The 22,215-nt window shown below is 42.0% G+C and overlaps 2 protein-coding genes across 2 annotated transcripts; both read right to left on the minus strand.

The window, feature by feature from the left end:
- Nucleotides 1-1,308: 1,308 nt before the first annotated feature.
- Nucleotides 1,309-6,601, minus strand: LOC122115873 (interferon-induced protein with tetratricopeptide repeats 5). The gene is made up of 2 exons (XM_042689443.1): nucleotides 6,536-6,601; nucleotides 1,309-2,902 (listed from the first exon to the last, which is right to left on the minus strand). Exons 1-2 carry the CDS (start codon nucleotides 6,538-6,540, stop codon nucleotides 1,459-1,461), a joined length of 1,449 nt encoding a protein of 482 aa, XP_042545377.1. The 5' UTR covers nucleotides 6,541-6,601; the 3' UTR covers nucleotides 1,309-1,458.
- A 3,835-nt stretch (nucleotides 6,602-10,436) lies between these two features.
- Nucleotides 10,437-15,773, minus strand: LOC122115990 (interferon-induced protein with tetratricopeptide repeats 1-like). Its single transcript, XM_042689618.1, has 2 exons — nucleotides 15,613-15,773; nucleotides 10,437-12,299 (listed from the first exon to the last, which is right to left on the minus strand). The coding sequence occupies exons 1-2, from the start codon at nucleotides 15,615-15,617 to the stop codon at nucleotides 10,943-10,945; spliced, it is 1,362 nt and encodes a 453-aa protein (XP_042545552.1). The 5' UTR covers nucleotides 15,618-15,773; the 3' UTR covers nucleotides 10,437-10,942.
- Nucleotides 15,774-22,215: the final 6,442 nt, after the last annotated feature.

Genomic DNA, 22,215 nt, shown 5'->3' on the forward strand with positions numbered 1-22,215 from the left:
ACATAATAATTTAAAGAGCAACACTGGAAATGTGGATAATTAAACAACATATCATTCTTTTTTCTACTAATACAGTGGTGAATAATAGTAAAGTCCATTATCAAAGAAACAATTAGAACAGGCAGATTACAATATACAAATCTTAAAGTATTCCTGGAGGCTCTACAGAAGAAAAAATAACCATCTGAAAATCTTAAGACAAAAAAAAAAAAAGCTTCATAGAAGTCAATATGGAATACAAATATAGTTAACCAAAGGGTATAATTGTAGATATGCAAACTCAACCCAAAAGTAACATGGTGAAATCTTGATAGTCTGGAACTAGAGGTTAGTGACTCCTTCTTTATCCATATGCTTATCACTGCTCTTAATTTCTCAATTAACCTCTTTATCTCAATGATTTTAACCTAAAAATATAGCAATACTAATTGTAAGGATTAAAGTACTATTATAGATTCAGTGTAGATAATGTTGTTCTAAGTTCAAAAATGCCAGAGAAACTGGAGATTCATGATGTTCCAATATTTATTTGTCACAAATTTTAGACCTGTAATGAACATTTTGGAAAACAATAATTCTGGCTTCCCATGAATATACTACTATAGTATTTAAAATCTGACAAAATCTATTTTCTCCTGTTCTAATTTTTCCTTTATTGAGGTCACCAGAGATGATAAACTTCTACTATGATTTTTCCCCCCAAAAAGAGGATTCTTTTAGGTGACTATCAGGTTGATAGCTAAAAGTCAAAACAAGTGTAATTGAAAAGTTCTATAGTTTGTAAGCTATGTGGTTATAAGTTTAGCTAACGTACTTTTGCAGTCCTGAGTTTTGATCTAGTTAGCAAGCACTTCTGCACAATTGTGGCCAATTGGTAGGCAATATGGGGTGTTACACAAAATGTAATGAAAACATAAGTAACAAAGTGTAAAATTATACCATTTTCAAAAATGATTACAGGTGAACTGTTACTATTTCTTAATGGACAATAGTAATTTAAGTAAAAATAAAATAAGCCAGGTGCAAGTGGTTCACACCTATAATCCTAGCTACACAGGAGGCTGAGATAGATCTGAGGGTCACAGATGGAAACTAACCAGGAAAGAAAAGTCCATGAGATTATTCATATCTCCAATGAACCACCCAAAAGCTAGAAGTGGAGCTGTGGTTCAAGTGGAAGAGTGTTAGCCTTGAGCAAAAAAAAGCTCAGGGATAGGAATTCCCAGGCCCAGAATTCAAGCCCCAGGACCCTCCCTCCTACACACACACACACACACACACACACACACAAAAGAATGAAAGAAAGAAGGAAAGAAAGAAAGAAGGAAAGAAAGGAAGAAAGAAAGGAAGGAAGAAAGGAAGGAAGAAAGAAAAGATACTGGGTTCTATATGGAACAGTGTGTTAAAACAATGAACATATGGGAATCACAAATGGAAGTAATTTCCTACAGTATGTACTTAAATGGAAAGTTGAAGTTCACAGAGGGCAGTGAGAAATTCTGTATTTTCTGGATCTATCTTTTGTGCCCTCTCATAGTACTCAGCAGCTTGCCTCTTCTCCCCCTCAAGCCTGTAAACAAAACCCAAGGCACCTAAGCTCTGCACATCCAAAGCGTTGCAACAAAGTCTCTTCATAGCCAGTTTCTTCAGAGCACCTGTCAGTTTTGTGCGCAAGGAAGACCTCTCTTTGACCTTTAAGGCTTCTAAATAATGATGGATGGCAGTACTTTCTGATTTACGGTGAAATTCCTGAAAGCGGCCATAGTGGTAGTGGATCTGATGTTTGTGGTCATCGGTTATATTCTCCAGAGCGAGGGCTTTCCGGAAAACATCTTCAGCATTGCTGTACTGGCCTCCCTCTGAGTACATGTTGGCCAGGTCCGTGTAGGCAAATGCAAACATCGAATCTCGGTCCACAGCTGCTTTGAAATGGAAGATAGCAGATGCAATCAGCTCATCCACCTTTAGTTTATCCTTTCCTTTAGGTCTGTTGCGAGTTGCTTTCTTGATCTGGATCATTTGTGCCCGGTAGCAAAGTCCCATCTGGTGATGCAGGAAAGAAGAGGTTGGTGTCACCTCTAAGGCCTTTTTTAAAAGTTCAAGGGCTTTGTCCCAGGCATTTTTCCTCCTGTAGAATTTAGCTGCATAACGAAGGACATAAGGCTGGGACGATATTTGGTCTAGAATCTCTTCAATATACCTCTCTCCTTCTGCTTCTGCATGTACATCTTGAAGTTTCAGGGCCAGAAAAACCTTAATATAGCTGTTATCTGGGTTAAGGGTTACAGCCTTTCTTAGAGGTCCCAATGAAAAGCTCTTGACAAATCCTTCTCGATCAGAATCATCCAGTCGATACACCGTGATGGCATAGCCGATGTTAAATTCTGGATTGTCAGGTTCTACCTCCAAAGCTTTCTCAAAAGCTGCTTTAGCCTTTTGATAATACTTTCCTCCAAATTTCAAGAGGGCCCATCCTTTCTCACAGTCAATCTCAGGACGGTCCACCTTGTGTGAAGAAGAGCTGGAGAGCTTCTTGCAGACGCCCCCAACCTTGTCAATGTACTTCTGCACTTCTTCAAACCGTTCCATGTGGTAAGACACCCAGGCATAATTGCCCCACGTGACCACACTGCGCACATCTTCTTCCTCTGAGTGTTCTCTCTGGATGATCTCCTCTGCTTGTTCCAAGCACGCTAGCGCATCTTGATTTTGACCCTTTAGATGTTTCACATAGGCTAGCAAATTATAAAGAGCAAGTCTCGATTTTGTGGTAAGAAATTCAAGCTGTTGCCCAATGGTATCTTCCACATCAAACAGGTCAATGTCTTCTTTAAGTAAGTTCCAGGTAAAGTGGCATTCCAGCTCTAGCAGAATGGGCTTCAAGGAGTCTTCAGAAGTTTCACTAGAAAACACAAAGTTCTTTTTAATTTTTTTTTTTTTGGGTCCGGTCCTGGGGCCTGAACTCTGGACCTGGGCGCTGTCCCTCAGCTCTTCAGCTCAAGGCTAGCGCTCTATCACTTGAGACACAGCGCCACTTCCAGCTTTTTTCTTTTTGCTTATGTGGTGCCGAGGAATTGAACCCAGGGCCTCATGCATGCAAGGCAAGTGTTCTACCACTGAGCCACCTTCCTAGCCCCTCTTTTTAACTTTTGAAGAAATAAAAGGAAATAGATGATCTTCTAAACCTTAAATGGATTTGCTCATTGCATAAAAACCAATTTTGGGTCCTATTTAATCCAAAATTAAAGCCCTGGGTTTCAATAGCTTTTACAGTATGACAATTATATGTAATTTACATTTCCTTTATGTCAGTTATATTTCTTTAATAATCTATTTATTGTTAAACCAGCTCCTACGAGATGGCAGAACTTCCTACTGTATAGGATGCCTATTTTCTTCTAGTTGTCACTAACCCATGCAAGTTAGGAATGAGTGCTTGTGTATGTGTGAATTTCATTTGATAAAACAAATTCCATTTCTACATTTTGAGTAGAAAAGAGAGAGGATAAGAGAGCAGGGATATAGCTCAAATGGGAGAGAACTTGCCTAGCAAGCACAAAGCCTTGGGTTCAATCCTTGGGTTAATGATGAAAAAAAAGATTAAAACAACAACAACAACAAAGTTTTGGGGGTTGGGTGTGGTACTACATGCTGTAAGGTGGAGATGGGAGGATCACAATTTAGCCAAAAAGTTAGAGAGCCCCTTCTTGAAAAATAAACTAAAGTAAAAAGGACTGGCATGGTATGGCTCAAAGTATAGAGTGCTTGGAAAGCAAGAACAAACACCTAAGTTCAAACTATTATACTGCTGAGTTAAAAAAGGGGGAGATGGAGAAGGAATAAGAAAAAAAAAACATTGAAGGGAACAGAGAAGTGAAACCAATATAATGTTTTTTACAGAGAAAGGGAGAACAGAAGAAAGCAAGCGCTGCAGAGAGAAACTAGTCAGGAATAGGTATACTGAGAAAGAGAGAAGCATAAGCTTTACTCAGACAAAAGTAAAGTACCAAGTATTTAGAGACAGATGGGAAAAGGAAGCTAAAGTGGTTTTGATGTGAGTACCACCCCCTCCCAACCCCTGGGTTGCGAGCCAATAATAAAGACTAATGCCTATTGTTCTATATTTTTTGAAACACCCTGCTACCAGGCACAGTGTTATTTGTGCAAATTCCAGTGGAGAGCCTGTTTCTGAAACTAGGAAGATGAGAGGGAAGGCAGAGATGGGAAACATTCACTGATTAGGGACAGCTTATTATGCACAAGATTTTCTGAATAACAGTGGGAATGCAACTGTGAAAGACACAGCCTTTTTAATGTAGGGCTAGCTCATAAGGACAGTTACATGAAGCTCACAATATAATCAAACAGCCAGATGCAACAGTTCCTTCCAATGAAGTCCCATGGAAGTGACTTAAGGAAAGCTACATAGTTCAGTGCTATGAATACCTGTGGCTTCTACTCATCAGCTACAGACAGGGAAAAACCAGGATCCCTCTTAAGAGGTTTCTAAAGAACTTCTTAGTTTGTCTGTGTTCATCTGAGTTGAGAGGGGTTAGCCAGCCCCAAGTCTAAGAAGTGGAAAGGCACAGATATCCTGGCCATTCCTCAGACCTAACAATTTGTTCGGATGGCCCAATTAATAGTTAATTTTGGGGAAATGGCACTTAATGAAACCTCTTTCTGTCTCTCTCCCTCTCTCTTCTCTCTCTCTCTTCCCTCCAAAAACTTTGAGATGGTAGAATCATAAAAACTTTGTGGTTTCTGATTGCCATGTTTCCAAACCCTTGGGAAGAATCTAACATACAAGAAAGCAGAACCTTGATAGGCAGAGAAGCAGAATAATAAAATTTATCTCCCCCCCCATTACTCTGCTTAGGCAAGTTTGAGTTGAGTTTCTACTGTCTGCAACTGACCAAGTAATGATGGCTATACTTAGTTTTGTTTGTCTGCCTTGCCAATGGTAGTGGTGAGTTAGCTGGGAAAGACTTTCTAAAATTGGCACTGGCCCTAATGAAGGGTCACAAGAAAGGTACAGACCAAAAAAAAAAAAAATCTTGTTTAAGGCCTCTCTCTATATAGACAAGTGCTCTATCTAATTGTAGGATGGAAAGCCTTCTTATACTTGCTGATCTATTTCCCTTTGTGATCCTTAAAGAAATCCCCCTCCATTCCCCTTGTATGGACAACATATGTATTCACAGTATGGATCATTACATATGCACAATTAGGGTAATTGTGTTTATTAATAAGCCCTTATCTGACTCCATGTCGTGAACACCAAGCAATATTCTATTACAGCTGATATAGCAGCAAACAAGATGGAAGAAAGGTCTTTCCTAGAAGGACCTTCCTTCATTCTAGGAGGAATCGTTCTAGGAAGATTCCTTTCTAAGGGGAACGATTTAAAAATATAAACAAACATGTTAAAAAATAGAAAATATAATCCCAGACAGGAAGAAATGCTAAGAACTAAAATAAGACAGACAGACAGACAGACAGACACACACAGAACAAACAACAACGAATCAGGAATCCAAAGCAGTGATCCAGGGCTCTGCAGCCTTTGTAGAAAGGGGGCGATCCAAGTAAGATCTCAGTGTGGCAAGGAGGCGCTCACCAGCACAGTCTAAACCATCGCTTCGTCCCCCCAGAGAACACTGGATCATTTCGGTTGAGATCACGGGAGGAACCCCGCCTGTCTAGGCAGTAAATCGGGATGCAGGAGCCGGGAATACCGCCCGATATCCTATGGTATCATATATACTATCAGTCCTTCCCGTAGTACCAGGAGATGGACGCCGTTCACCTTCCCGACAGCCCGTCACCTGTCCCCGCTGCGCGCAGTGAGGCTGGACGGTTCCCCGCCGGCTAGCGGGGAGGCGTGCTAGCCGGCTTCCCCGGACACGGACGCCTAGATCCCCCGCCCCGCAATGGTGAGGTGCGGCGCAAACGAGCGGTGCGAGTTACCCGGGGGCTCCCCGGAGGCGGCCGCCAGGAAGAGCTCCCCCAGGCCAGGCGACCACTGCGGCGCCCGGCACCCACTGCGGCGCCCGGCGGCGGCGGAGCTGCGTGCGCCGCCCGGGGAGCCGTTGGAAAGGGGGGGGGGGGGGGAGGCGGGCGACAGGTGTCCGGAATGGCCCTGGGACGGGGGTCCCGGCAGGGTGGGGGGTCCCGGGCCGGCGAGGGGCCCTCTGCGGGTGCCTCGAGTCCCGCACCATGCCCGGGCGGCGGCTGGCGAGCCGTCGGGAGGGGACGGGCTTGCCGTGGGGGTTGGGGTGTCGCCCGGCCACGCACCCAGATGCCCGGGAAGAGGCGGGTTCCCGAAGGGACAGGGCGCAGCCCTCCTCCGGGACCCACGGGTCCTGAGATCCCGCGGGACGCGCACCCCCCACACCCCCCCACACCCCCGACCCCGCTCCCCGGGGCAAGGGGCGCGGACCCCGAGGTGGGGGGGGGGCGGGAATGAACGTTAGAACCAGCGAGTGTGAAACAAAGGTGGCACGGGGCTGGGGACCCGGGGCGGAGGAAAGCTTACCTCATGGTGGCTGAGCCCCAGGGCTTCCCCTCTCCCGCGCGGTGTCCGGGGGACCTGGGACCCTGGCCGGCGCGAGGTGGGCGGGGAAAAGCGCCGGGGGGGGGGGATGGGGCGGGGGGAGGGGTGGCGGCCGCGCGTGCGCAGGCGCGCGCCTCAGCCCGGCCGGCCGCTCGCCTTTGTTTCAGTCCCGTCCCCAGCGGGAAACGAAAACTAGAAACCGAATCTAAGTGCAGCCGGGCCTCCGCCCTTTGTGCCCTTGGCTCTTGAGCCTTGGGTGGGACCGCGGGATCAACTTGTTATTTCTAAAAGCAAAATTGAAAAACACAACGCTTGTTAAGGATGTCCGTGTCTTCCCAGCTTTCCACGTCCTCAAGGGAAACGGAAATGCCGGCTTCCATCCCAGGCATTCGATGCTATTATTTCTGTGTTGGTGTTTATTTTCATATACTTGATGTAGTTGTGCAAAGGGGTTTCCATTGAACAAGTCACTTGATGAGTACAGTGCATCTTGAGCCATGTCACCCCCAACCATCGCTCTCCCTCATCTTTCCCAATCCGGTCCACACCTTCAAGTTCCCTGGTTCCCTTGACACGCAGGTGCATGGAAAATGATGACTGGATTTGCCAGCCCTTTTCCTCTCTCCTTCTTTCCCCCTTTGCCTACCCCTTCCCCACATATTTCGGCTTCCTGGTCATCATTTTGTTAGATCTATTTGAATTAGAGAAATTTTGCTCCCAAAATGGACATGCATTTTAGGTTTGGCTGACAGACACAGTTGAACAGCTTTGCCAAGCGGTGGTCCCATTCCCAGCCACATTGTACCACACGGTTTTTCTGCCAGCCCTGGCTAGCTAGTCCTTTGTCTCATACAGTCTCTATGAAGACAGGGCTGGAGAGCCATTGTGAACCTAAACCAAAGATTAGAAAGTCTCCTCCATTCAGAGTGTTCTGCTCTCTAAATTCAGCCACTTATTCATTCCACTAATTTTTATCGAACAACGACCAAGAGCCAGATTTTTGTATATTGTCCACGTAACCATGAACAAAACAGACAAGACCCTTATTCTCATGGAATTAATTTTTATTGGATTGAAAGTATCAACAAACACATGAAATATGAGATAACACTATAGAGAGAGTTGGAGTGCAGGATGTTTTACTATTGTAAGGAGGACAGGGAGGAAAGGTTTCATGGGAAAAGTGACAATTAAGCAAATATCTGAGAGAAGGGGCCTGTGCTGTGGAGATGGGCTGTGCACTGCACAGTGGGAAGATGGGGGGGGGGGAGGGCATAAAGGTAGATTCCAAGGGCAGGGAGGCCTTGTACCTGGCATCTATGGATGATATGATGACAGTGGAGTGAATGAAGGAAAAAAAAAACACAAAAAAAATGAGATCAGAAAGGAAAGGAGGATGTGAGTGGGCTCCACGGCCAGTGTAATACCTCAAGTAGGAACCAGATTTTAGGAAAGGCATTGGAAGATTTACGTTGCATTAAATACATTAACCACAGGTTTCCCTCTTACCAAGAACATAGAAAAGTTTAATAGAGCTCTAATATTTGAAAAGTTTTCCAGCATGTTGATAGTTTGTCCTTTTCTGTATTCCTACATTGTTGTCTCCCATTCTTTTAGCTGTGTCTGGGTCAAGAAATAGACTTTGGGGGCTGGGAAGGTGGCTCAGTGGTAGAACGCTTGCCTTGCATGCATGAGGCCCTGGGTTTGATTCCTCAGCACCACATAAGCAAAAAGAAAAAAGCTGGAAGTGGCGCTGTGGCTCAAGTCGTAGAGCTCTAGCCTTGAGCTGAAGAGCTGAGGGACAGCGCCTAGGCCCAGAGTTCAGGCCCCATGACCGCCCCCCCCCCCCCAAATAGACTTTGTTTACGAATACGAAAGTGAATAGTAATGAAGCAATCAATCAGTGATAAAAACCAAAGGGAAAACATTTTGGCGAACTCCTTTCATTATTATCAATTTGAGTTCAGGAAAACACAAATCAAGAGCCTGGCACAAGTCCCACAATGTAGCCCGTTTTCTTTCTTTTCTGGAAGCTGGGAAAAAAACAAAACAATACCCCAAAGTCAAGAAAGTAAAAGAACTATGTGGGGGGGAGGGGGTGGAAGAAGAGAAAAGGACAAAGGAGGTGGAAGAGCAAGAGAGTGAGAGAATATGGACATTTTAGGATATTGAAGCAGCACCCGTGAGCATTTCCACCAGATGTCAGTAGTATCCCACAATTGTAACGAGAAATGGCTGCTGATGCTGCGAAAGGGCCATTGAGTGGCACAATACCTCCCTCCTCCTCTCACAGCCCCCCCCCCCCCCCATGTCTGCTGAGAATCAGGGCTGCAAATAATACCTTCATTTTACATTCCTAGTTCAACTTCACATAGGAGAAGGCAGAACGCAAGTTGAACATGTATTGCAATTCAGGAAGGAGAGGAATTGTGTAAAAGGGTAGAGAACAAGGAAAAAGCCAGAGAAGGCTTAATCCCTTCAGCATGGATTTTCAGAGTGGAAATGGTTGGTAATCAGATTTGATCTGATTGGGGAGAAGACACACAGATGTTGGCAGAGGCTAATAGTGGGTGCTGTGATGTGGTTATGATTTAAGTATGTCCCTCAACTGTTCCTATGTGGACAAGTGGTCCTTAGGTGGTAAAACATTTAAGAGAAGACGGGGCTGGGAAGGTGGCTCAGTGGTAGAGTGCTTGCCTTGCATGCCTGAGGCCTTGGGTTTGATTCCCAGCACCACATAAGTAAAAAGAAAAAAGCCGGAAGTGGCACTGTGGCTCAAGTGGTAGAGCGCTAGCCTTGAGCTGAAGAGCTGAGGGACAGTGCCCAGCCCCAGAGTTCAGGCCCCATGACCGGACCCAAAAAAAAAAAAAAAAAAATTTAAGAGAAGAAATCTAGTGGGAGAGTAGAAAATTGGTTCTTCCTTGCTTTCTGGCTTTCTCTCTTGTCACATGGTGTCTCCCTCCAACCCCCTACCTACCCCACCATTATATGATGTACTCAGGGGCCCTTGTCAGAGCTTGCGCCATGCTATTTGGACCTAACTTCAAAAGAGAGCTAAATAAAGTCCTTTCCTTTATAAGTTAACCTAGTTTGCCATGGTAACAAAAGATGGATTAAGTCATCTAACTTAGAGCAGGCTATAGTGATCAGTGCAACCACTGAACACAACACAGCTGTAGCTCTAGCAGCATAATGAGGGTGGAGACAGTGGTAGTTAGAGTGGGCACAAGGGGGTAGAGCCTATACTGATATACAGATAGCAATTAATGGTAGTAGTGCATGGGGGGAGCTATAGTTTGGCTTGATTTAGGAGTCAATTTAAATAAGGACACCAACTCAGCTTTTTGTCATTTACATGGAAGGAACACATTCTTGAAACCCAGCTGCCGGTTTAAAGAGACTTCTTGGTAATACTTCGAAATGGTCATGTGATCAAAGGTTGTCAACACAATCTTGTCAGTGAAAAACGCATTTATCCTCCAGATTTGCAATATTTTTATTTTTGTCTGCAAACATCCAGACTATACCACGTGCTAGTCATTGAGCCACACATCTATTACTGAGAAGTACAGAAATATCTTTCAAGGTTAGCAAGTATGGGACAGAGAGGTGCTGTGACGTTAATAAGACATCCTACATAAGTGTGCTCCCTGAAGTTTGTAAGTCATACCTCACACAACCTAGTATTTTATACTATTAGATTTTGCTTTCAGATCATTTCACATTTTTTCATACCTTTTAATTAGATCAATATCAGCAAGTGACTGGAACAATGCTATAAAAATAATATAAAACAAAAGAAACTCCTTGGAACAGGTTGGGGGATAACGCACTTAGAAAATCAAGAAGCTGATCTTTGATTCTTTGCCCACTTAACTGTTTCTCTCATTAGATTCTAAGCTATGGGAGTTTTATGAAAGATGTCAGCTTGATGTTTTGAATATCCAATACTGCAAACTTTTTTGATAAAAAAGTGTGTTAACTTAAAATTTTCTCTATATAAGATAGTGTTGGTTTTATGTGCAACAAATCTACTCAACAAACTTTTTTCTACTATGTAATCTTTATGCAATTATACTGTCTCCCTCCCTCAGCTTTTCTTTCTTCCTTCCTTCCTTCCTACCTTTATTTCTCTTTCTTTCTTTCAACTCACTCTCTCTCTATATTTTATGAGTGTATTCAGTATTATTTAAAATCAGAGTTGAGTTGTGTAGCAATTTATATTAAGTGAATTACATGCGTCTGAAACTATCCAAAAGCAGAACAGAGGAGTTAGTACATGTTAAAATAAATGCAACTGAAATATAGAAATGGCTGATGTTATATCATTTGAGGGCCATGTTTCACAGCCTTGTCAGAGGCAGCAGCCAGGTTCTGAGCTCGCTCATACTACTCTAGTGCTTTATGGATTTCTCCTTTCAATTTGTTAACTAACCCAAGAAGACTCAAACCTTCCAGGTCACTCTCATCTCTCTGAAGTTTCCTTAAAGCCAATTTCTCCAAAGAACGAATACTTTTCTCTCTCGCAGGGGATGCGAATTTTACTTCTATTGCTTTTAAGTAGTGCCTGATTGCATCCACTTCAGATTTCTTCTGAAATTCCAAAAATCTACCATAGTAAAAATACCCCTCTTGTACTATTTTTTGCTCCTGTGGTTTTATTAATAAAACTTTTTGAAAAGTGTCTTCAGCTTTTCTGTAATTTTTTGCTGTAACATACATATGTGCCAGGTGTAATAAAGCAACATCAAATGTGGGCCTTTGTTCAAGAGCAGACTTGAAATGAAATATGGCTAATCTGACCATATTGTCCAACTTTTCTCTGTCCTGCCCTATAGGCTGCATATGTGTAGCTTCATTTATTTGGAACACTTGTGCCCTGTAGCAGAGCCCTATCTGATGGTGTAGGAAGGCAGAGGAAGGAGTTTCCCGCAAGGCCCTTTGAAGGAGCTCAAGAGCTCTCTCCACACAGCCTTTCCTTCTGTAAAATTTGGCTGCATATCGAAGGATGTACATCAGGGAGGTTGTGCTGCCAAGAGCTTCTTTAATGTACATTTCTCCTTCATCTTCTTGTTTTACATCCTGGAGCTTCAGGGCAAGGAGGACCTTAATGTATGTATCTGCTGGATTGAGCCTAACTGCCTGCCTTAGGGGGTTTAGAGAAATAACATCATTGTGATCAGAATCCAGGCGATAGAGAGTGATGGCATATCCAGTGCTGAACTCAGGGTTTTTAGGCTCCACTTGCAGAGCTTTTTCAAAGCAAGCCCTGGCCCGCACATAGTTCTGTCTTCCGCACTTGAGCAAGGCCCAGCCTTCTGCACAGTCCATCTCAGGACACTCCATGCTATAGCGAAACTGGCTTGCAAACTTCCGGCAAGTGTCCTCCACCTTGTCCAGGTAAGTCTGGGCTTCTTCTAGCCTGCCCATGTGGTAATACAGCCAGGCATAGTTGCCCCAGGTCACCAGGCTGCCTATGTCTGACAAGTCAGCATGCTCTCTGTGGATCAGGTCCTCGGCTTTATTCAAGCTCTGCAGGGCGTCCTCATCCTGGCCTTGCAAGTGTTTCACGTAGGCCAGGAGGTTGTGTATTCCCACGTTGTATTTGGTGTCTAGGAACTCAATCTCCTCCCAGATTCTGTTCTCTAAGTCAGGTACTTCGGAGTCTTCGACCACTAGCCCCCATGTGAAGTGACATCTCAGCTGAACCAGGTTCTCCTTGAGCTGGTGTGCATCAATATTTTCTCTACAAAACAAAAGAAGGATTTTATTTGTTATCCAAGGAGCAGACAAATAGGAACGGAGACTCCTTGTATGAGTTTCGGGTTTATTCTAAAAAGTTTCAGTTAAAAAAATAAGTAAAAAGTTTGTTACTTTCATTCCTTCTATCTCTGGGTTTTAATGTATGCAAGAAGAGTAAATGCATTTTCTTTGCTCCCCTTATGGAAGCTCCTGTATTTTCTAAGCATGTAACCACTCTATATTTGAGAGTATCCTTTGTGAAATGGGAATATTATTAAAACTAGCCTCAGTGGGTTTTGGCGAAATTGATGAGCACTTTCACTGTGTAATCTGCTATACAAAAGTGTCTTTTTTACTCTGAGTAAGATTGACAGAGACCACTCATGAATGTAGAACTTAAGCAATCTTTATTAAAGTCAGGAAAATTGTGTTCATGGAATATTAGAAATGAAGATCACTCTGCTGAGAAAATAATTCACAAGTATATCAATATTCTTTTTCCTTTTGTCAGTCATGGGCCTTCAATTCAGTGCCTGGGCAGTGTCCCTGAGCTTTTTCACTCAAGGATAGTGCTCTGCCACATTAAGCCACAGATCAACTTCTGTTTTTCTGGTGGAGATAAGAGTCTCATGGACTTTCTTGCATGGATTGGCTTCAAACTGCAATCCTCAGATCTCAGCACCCTGAGTAGCTAGAATTATAAGCATGAGCCACCAGTGCCTGGCTATCAATATTCTTTTGATGTTTTTACTTGGAGTATTGAAGAGATCAGAGATCCAGGTATCCATTAACCAGTTTCTCAAAATTACTGTAACTTACACAAATATCTAGAACAACATCAAAGTATTGGGGCTTTACATATGTAAAACAGAAAACTGTACATAGCTCATATTTTTTCACATGCAAAAACTTCTGTAACCAATACTTATCACAAGTTTCAGAACTCCATCACCATCACCTCCACAATATGGAAACCTTTCTCTCTATCCCTAAAAGCCCCAGGAAACCATGGCCCTTGTACCTACACATTTGTGCGTCATCACTGAAGTTACCATTTAATGAATGTAACTTAGAGAACGTTGTTCAAAAGGATAATTGAATTCAGAAATCTATCAATGCCATTAACAGAATGAAAAGATCCCTTTTATAACAATAGATGAAGAAAAGCCAAGCAGACATTCTCCAAAGAGGAGTCACAACCAGCCACATATGAAAATATGCTTGATAACATTGGTCATTAGGCAAAAGTGACAAATATATCAGTTAGTTGGGTCATACTGTGGATGAACTAGAATCATTATTGATGGTGAGAATGCAAAATAGTAGAATGCAGAATGCTGAGGAAGCCGTTTGGTGATCCCTTATTGAGAAATACACAGAATGACTCTTATGAGAATATATTCCAGGGTATGTTTAGCAACTTAATATATGCTCAAAATAATTGACATGAGGAATTCAAAAAAAACCTTGCACATAAATGACATAAATGTTCACTGCAGCACTATTTATAACAGGCCAAAAATAAAAACACCACAAATGGCTTACAGCTGAGGAATGCATAACCGAAATGGATATTCTTCAGTAATGAAAAAAAATAATAAGCGCAATTTATGACAGGGATAAAGCTTTAAATCATTCCATAGAATGAAAGAAGTCAACACAAAAGAGCACTCATTGGGATTGGAGGGCAGGGTAAGCAATGAAAGCAGTCTGGAGTTTGTCCTTTTAGGATGTTTTTGAGTAAATGATGATTGAAGAACATAGTGAATGTACTAAATGCCACTAAATATGTACATTAAAATTTAAAATAGTGACTTTTATCTGATATGAAAAGTTTTATGGATTGTATATACATGGATTCTTAGTCCATGTAGAAACAAGCAAAATAGTAAAAATCTACAACACATTCATCAGTATTTATTTATTTATTTATTTATTTTTTGGGTCCGGTCATGGGGCCTAAATTCTGGGCCTGGGTGCTATCCCTCAGCTCTTTAGCTCAAGGCTAGCGCTCTACCACTTGAGCCACAGCACCACTTCCAGCTTTTTTCTTTTTGCTTATGTGGTGCTGAGGAATCGAACCCAGGGCCTCATTCATGTAAGGCAAGTGCTCTACCACTGAGCCACCTTCCCAGCCCCTCATCAGTATTTAAAATGACCTAATAAAGCCAGTAGCACCCATTAGGAATAATTACATGAACAGTTTAATGAACTGTGTTACTCAGATCTGACTTTTAAGAATTGTTATCTCAGAAATCTTGCTATTACTTACTAGAAAAATTACATGAATGTAAGTAGCAGGTTTCATGGGCTTCTGTTAGCAATTAAATGAGAATTTACATAATACTTTTAGAATCCAGGCTAGCAGTTAATAAACAGAGAATGTGATAGCTACTTTTGTAACACCATTTCTGTCATTATTTCTGTTCTTATTTTTTGTCATTATTCGTGTGATCATAGCACTGCCTTTCTGTACCTTCTGTGAGTTTTGCATCTCCTAATTCTGCCTATCAGAACCGAATGAGATATCTGAAAGTCAAATGTATTTTTCAGTCTTCTGACATTAGGAGACATTTGACTTAAGATTCAGTTGGGACCAAACATTATGCCTCTTAGGTAAGGAAGTTGTAGATGTTCCTAAGTAAAGAATGCAAGATAAAACCTAAGAAAACGAGGATATCAAGGATTTTTAGGTGCCCTGGCTTCCTCTGGAAGAGGGAACTGCTCATCTTCCAATCCAGCAGACTCTCTTGTAGGCAGCTACCCAAAAGTGAGAACAGAAGCCTGTCAAGGAAGGCCATGAGCTTCTCCTACCACATTCCCATATTCCACACCAAGATATCTGACCATCTGACTCTCATCACCATGGTGGGCCTGCTTTTCCTCCACAACGAGGAGAGAGCAGAAAGCTCTACCCAAACAAGTGATCTCTTTCTTCCCTAGATGAGGCAATGGGAATTTGGTAGAAAAACAATCTCCAAAATTGGAATTCTATTCTTCCTTCCTACAAAGCTCTTTTCCAATTTCCTTCCTTTCCTTTGTTTTAATGATGAGGTACAAGTATTCATAGGCTGATGTTGATTAAAAAACAGAACTTGTTTTTAAACCTGAATTAATAAAGCAGCTTGTGTCTGTGCATGAATGAGCATGCAAGTACATAGTTAACATACATATATACACATTCTAGTCTATGAGCAGATACTCAAACTGAAGGGCTGGAAAACCTGATCTCACTGAGAACAAAACTATTGAGATTCTAAGATCAACATGCTTGCAAAAGCTTTAGCTATGACACTAAAGAGGCAGAGAAGCCTTACCCCATGGTTGCTTGTGGATGAGGCAGACGTCTGTGCAGTGTTCTCAGCTGGGTGGGCTCCTTGTAGAACTTGATCCTTTCTGTTCTTTTTTTCACAGAACAAACTTGCTAACCCAAGGCAGTGCTATTTATACAACTCGACCAAAAAAAAAAAAAACCCAAAAAACAGCTGGCTGTGGAAACTGAAACTGGAAAGTGAAAGTAAAGCTGAGAATTTGCTCAGGGAAACAAAAACTTAACTGAGATGGCCTCCTGGCTCGGTCATTGGACAGCTGATGGAACACGGATGCAGATGTGTTGCTGTGCAAAATACTGTCTCCTGGTCTGCAGGTCCAGACACTAGGGATGAGAGTTTGTGCTCATTCCAACGAGTCTGGCTCCAGGCAGACCTGTGTACCCTGATAAATGAGCTTCTGCAAAGTATCTCCTCCAATGTTGGTATTGGATTGTCTGACATCAGTTTATGGCATAAAACCCAGTGAATCTCTGGATGTGGGCTTATTAACCCAAAGTTGAGGCCATTCCTGACAGTGTATTACTGCTTGTTCTGTATTTTTAATGACATTCTGTAGAATGGTCAATAGCAAAACTGGTCTTGGAACAGAGAAAACATACATCTTTGTCAGCAGAAGGGTTCCCTTTCCTCACAAGAACTTGAAACTCACATGTGTAAACAATTTCTAGTTGTCTCACAATAAGAACAGTTTAGTAATGACTTTTTTTTTGAGGTTTAACTTTAGTATAGCAGGAGAGAAGGGAGGAGAAAGAGACAGAGTTAGAGAGACAGAGATACGAGAGCAGAGATGCATACAGAGAGACAGAGACACACACAGTGAAAGAGAGAGAAAGAGAAACACTTTCTATTCCCCAGGCAAAAAAAATGGAAACAAAGATTCAATATGGGGTTTGGTTTTGAGTCTGGGAAATATACATGGAGATGCCTAGCAAACCCAGATTATTAGACAATGATTCTAGGTGATCAAGATGGATGCTGTTTATTATTATAAAACACAGAAATGTGTTCTTGAGGTAGATTAGACCGATGGGGAGATAGGAAAATTATTGTTTTTAATAATATAAATATTATACAGAGCTACACACTCTTGGCTGCTTTCTCTCACTAACATTGCTATATTCTGTGTAATTCATGGGTTTATTTAGGGCAAGGACATACTGGACAAGATTGTGAATACCTAATTAGCTGAGTCAGACCCCTTGGGACTAGATCTGCTGCCAAATCCAGTAGCCATGTGAGTAAACACTCCTGTGTTTCATGTCATCCTGTTACTAAGCAATAATTTCATACACAAAAAAATTTGAGTTATACTACAGTCACTCTCCCAATCTGCATTTCAGTATTTACTTATGATTCTCTCCTTTCCTTTCAAAGTTGGATTAAGGGTAGTACTTTGGCAGAAAGTATTTACACCCAAACTCTTAAATGGCCAGTTGGAAACCACCTGTCTGATACAGAGGAAGAGAGTTGAAAATGGTCTCCCGCCCCAAATCTATTCTCTCCCTATCCAGCTCTGTCCCTGCAAGGAGCTAGATACCAGCTACTGGAGAGCCACTACCGGACTCTGTGCTTGAGTGTATCCAATTCTCCGGAGCCTTACAGTGAGAACATCTACATTGTCTTGGCCTAAAACTCAGGATCAAATACCTGTATCTCAACAGCTACATAAACATAATATAGGCAGCTACCCCATGCCCACTGGGAAAATTGCAGTGAAAAGGCCTCTAGGGGATAATTAGCACAGACTACACAGGTAGAAGGCCTTGAACCCTCTCCCTCACTGTGAGAGCAGATCTCATGATGACTAAACACATTTATTTACTTATTTGTGTCTTTCTTTATTTTTGTGCTTATATGTATTGAGGCTTGAACTTAGGGTCTTGCACTCTTGCTCAGCTTTTTTGCTCATAGCTGGGGCTCTACTACTTGCAATCTATTATTGCTAATAGAAGATGAGTTTCACAGACTTTTCTGCCTGGGAATAATTTCTAACTTTGATCCTCAGATCTCAGCCTCCTGAACAGCTAGGATTCTAGGTATGAGTTACCAGTACTAGCAATCAAATGCTTTTAAATGTGACCTGCTTTTTTAGTAATAACCTATTTCATCTCATTACAATCCCACAAGGGAAGTTCTATTGCTCTTCTGATTCACAAATAAGTAAATGTAACTTTAAAATTTGTGAATCAGATGGGTCAAGAACACATGCCAAATAAGCAACAAAATCAAGTAAGGACCCCAGAAGGGCTGACTCTAAGTGGCCTTCACCACTGGGTAATGCCATCTTTGTGTACACAAAGGCAAGAGATTAAAAACAAACAACAACAACAACTTTAGTATTTATCATTGTGCCCTAACTAGGGAAGAGAGATGTGATTCTCAAGAAAAGATGTTCCATTGGATGCAAGTTGTTCTTTAAAGGGGCTTTATCATCTTGTAATCAGAGCACACAGAAGTGAGCTGAGGGATGGCTGGGAGAAACCCCTGTCAGCTGGTGATCTGACACCTGGAAGGTTGTTGTGAGTTCTTTCCAATGGCTCATGTTTGTTCTTTTTGCAGATGTTTGTCCAAAAGTCATTCTCCCTTGGAAGCAAACAGGCTTCCAATCTTCCCTTTAAGGAAGCTGACTTCAGGCAGGCTGGCCTAGGCCTGTTTCCTTCCCTTTGTTCCCCTGGGTGGTTCCATTTCCAATTCCTGGCTTGCTTTTATTATAATTGGAGAATTGTACCTTTTGTTTCTGTAAGTCAAATATATATAGGAAGTAGAACCAGAATTATCATTGTTGAGGTCATGGATCTAAATAATACCCTGTGCTTTTAAGGTATCAGGAGTGCCAGAACATCCTCTAGGCTCTAGAAACTTGTTTCTTTCTTACAGGTAGAGGTACTCTATCTCAAGTTACCTAAACCTTCCTTTGAATGAAGTGTGGAAAGAGGTGCTTATTTTTCTTTAAAAAAAAAAATTATTGTAAAGGTGATGAGCAGGGAGTGTTACAGTTACATAAGTAAGGTAATGAGAACATTTCTTTTTAAACACTGTTACCCCCTCCCTCATTTCCTCCCACTTACCCCCTACTTCCCACTCCCCAAGTTGTCAAGTTCACTTCCAACATAGTGTCTAGTGAATATCATTGTTGCATTAGTTCATCCTTTATCCTGCTGTTTCTCTGATTCCTTTTCCCATCCACAGATCAGATGAGCTTATATACAAGACAAAGAGTACAGAAAACTAAAACAGAAAGAAAGAAAATAGAAATAACTGCATACAGGACATAAGAGATTTTTAATTTGTACAGAGATTTTCTTCTATACTCTTTTTCAGGCATACCTTTTCCCATATGGTCTGTAACTTTGAACTGAAAAATGACATTCCTTTTCTGCTTAAGCCTTCATATATGTATTCATCTTTAGACATAGATATACCCCTCTGTCTACTGAACAGTACCAAAGACTTTCTCTGGCAAGAACCTTCTCAAGCTGGCTTGGGCTCCTGCAGCACATAGACAATTCCAAAGACCATTAGTGTCAGATAAAACCACATTGTGATGATAGTAGATGAAGACAAACTTCAGGGCTACTGGTGTAAACATGTCTGAGCATAGATCAAAATAGAAATGTTATTCTACTGGGTCCAAAACCAACCAAACAGCCCCAACACAGCTAATAAGAATGACAGTACTTTGGTCAGATTATACTTTTAGCTTTGGTCTAATCTTTTCTTTTCCCTTTCTAGATACGATTTCAGTTCTTGTTTCCATACAGCAATCATTCTCAAGCAAACTCCTGATTTCTTGAAAACATTCTACAATCCTCTAACACATGTTCAAAATCTAACAAATCCTCTTGTGATGATACTCCACCGTTCCCCTCGGTATATGTCTTCTTGAATAGCAACTAGTAATTGCTACCGATCTTGTGCAATCATAAGTGTGATTCTCTTTCTCTGTTCTTGTGGTACCAAACTCAGTGCCACAATGCTTGCTAGACAGGAGCTCTAACAATTGAGCCATACTCCCAGACCTTTTCTTACATTAGTTGTTGTTTTTTTTTTTTCATGTAGAATGATGAATTTTTGCCTGGGGCCAGCCTCAGACCCAGATCCTCCTCCTATGTTCCACATTATTACTGAGATTACAGCATGTATCAACAGACTCAGCCTCTCAGGTTGTCTTTGGAGAAGGGGATTTACGGTATAGATGCTCATCTCCAACTAGAGTGGTCCTTTCATCTTTCACTACCCATTGCAGTGAAGTAAGACCCACTAGAGTTCCAAAACAGATAAGACAAAATACTACCACCAAAAAGAACATTGGAAGAGTAAAGGGAATGTTTAAATTACAAATCTTTTTCTCTTAGTACTTAGTAATTTTCTTTGTCCAATTAGATCATTACGGTGCTCTCTATCTTAATTAAATAAGTACACTGAATTTGAATAGATCATGATTATTAGGTTTGCCTGGGAGAACAGCCCTCTACCCCCTTCCTCTTCATGAATGACAGCATGTCTGTGGATATGGAAGTGATCTCAGAGCCCAGGGAACCTCTTACTATTGGAAGGAAGAGTGATCAGAGATATTCAGGAAGTAATCTCAGTAGATGAGGAAGTGACTTGGGTCTAGGGTCCTTTGCTGACTCACAGTCAGGTGGTTGGCAGTCAGGTGATTATTAGTTTGGGGCAGGTAATTTCTGGTAAGGCTTTTGCTGTATTTCATGAAGAGGAAGAGGGGAGGAGGTTTTCTCTTGGGCAGACCTAACAATGATAATTAAAACTTGGGAAAGTATATTACAAATTGAATTTGTCCTAGTTTATCTCTGCTTATTTTGTCAGTGGAAGATATTATCCCAGAAAAAAACCCTGATATTTGACTTGGGCAATGTTCTCAAAATCCCCAGCCTCTGTTCCTGATTGATAGATGTCAGTCTGTGTTTCAGGGATTAACTTTCCTCCCATGTTTCAACTCCACCATTTTAAATATTGTTTACTAGTGTTCTTCATAAAAAACACACATGTGGACATTTAGCAAGCTAGGTCTGGAAATGGCATAAAAATTAACGCATGGTCAGCCAGAGCAGAAAAGACCATGAGACTCTTATCTCCAATTAACCATCAAAAAACTGGAAGCAAGCTGGGTGTTGGTGGTTCACGCCTGTAATCTTAGCTACTCAGGAGGCTGAGCTCTGAGGATCACGGTTCAAAGCCAGCCCGGGCAGGAAAGTCCATGAAACTCTTATCTCCAATAAACCACCAGAAAACTGGAAGCAGTGCTATAGCTCAAGTGGTAGAGCGCTAGCCTTGAGCTGAGGGACAGCGCCCAGGCCCAGAGTTCAAGCGCCACGACCGACCAAAAAAAAAAAAAAAAAAAAACCCTGGAAGCAGAGTAATGGTGCAAGTGGTAGAGTGCTAGTCTTGTGCAAAAAAGGTTAAACCTCAATACTGGTATGTGTGTTATGCATGCACACACACAAACACACACACACACACACACACACAGAATATATCAAAAAGCATCTCAGAGTGAACCAATGCAACAATGATACTCACAAGACAAAACGTTAGCAATGAACTATAAAACTTGGTGGGGGGATTGGGAGGGAGGGAAAGTGGGAGAAAAATGAAGGAGGGGTAACAAGTGGGACAAGAAATATACTCACTATCTTATGAATGTAACTGTAACCCCTCTGTACATCACCTTGACAATACAATTAAATTATAAAAAGAACATTAATGCATGAAAATTGTCAGGTAAGGTTCATGACCACACTTTGCTGCAAGGGAACCTGAGAAATGTAACCCTGTAAGAAATGAGAGGCAAATGTGTAAGCATTATGCCCACCTTTGGTCCTCAGTTCCACCCAGACCTGAGCTCCTCTCTGCCCTGGAGTTCTGGCCATACATCTGGCCCCTCCCTCTCTCCACCCAGACCCATAGGAGCTCCCATTTACTTCACTTCCTGCTCCCCCTGACCCTGCTGCTACTGAGATAGTGAAGGTTGCTGTGTGCTCTCTCTCTCTGAGGGAAATATGGCTCCTCTAATAAACCTTGTAATAATCTTTCTCCTGTGCCTGCCTGCCTCTGCGTGGTCCCCTGGGATGGATGGGATGTATCCATTAAAATGACTTACACAAGCTTAAAGCCTTATTGAGTGACAGACTTACTGGGTTACTCCAAATGGGGATGGAGGCAGCAGCAGTGGACAGGTGTGAATGAAATGTAAGCAAAGTTTAGGGGGAGGTCATGGAATTGAAGAATCGAGTGAGTCAAATTCTGAGGAGTGTAACATGATGCAACTGGGGTAGGAATTTGTACATCATATCAGGGAAACAGAAATTTAATAGATTTTTGTAACCAGGGAGGGACACAAGGTGAGGACTTTTCAGAATCTGACTTCCAAGACCTTAGAAACCCTTGTAAAGAACCAAGACAATGAGACAATGAGCATAGCTGGTCTAGTTTCACACCATAATGATGTGTAGATTATAATGAAGTCAATAACCCTATCTTGAAAAGCTCAGAGAAATGGTTCTTAGTCTTTACTCATTTGCTTATCTACCCATTGCACAACCAAGATGTGGGAACTTACAGACGACT

Source organism: Dipodomys spectabilis, unplaced genomic scaffold (genome assembly GCF_019054845.1).
Source record: "Dipodomys spectabilis isolate Male_0828 unplaced genomic scaffold, ASM1905484v1 ptg000125l, whole genome shotgun sequence".
NCBI classification, from domain to species: Eukaryota; Metazoa; Chordata; class Mammalia; order Rodentia; family Heteromyidae; genus Dipodomys; species Dipodomys spectabilis.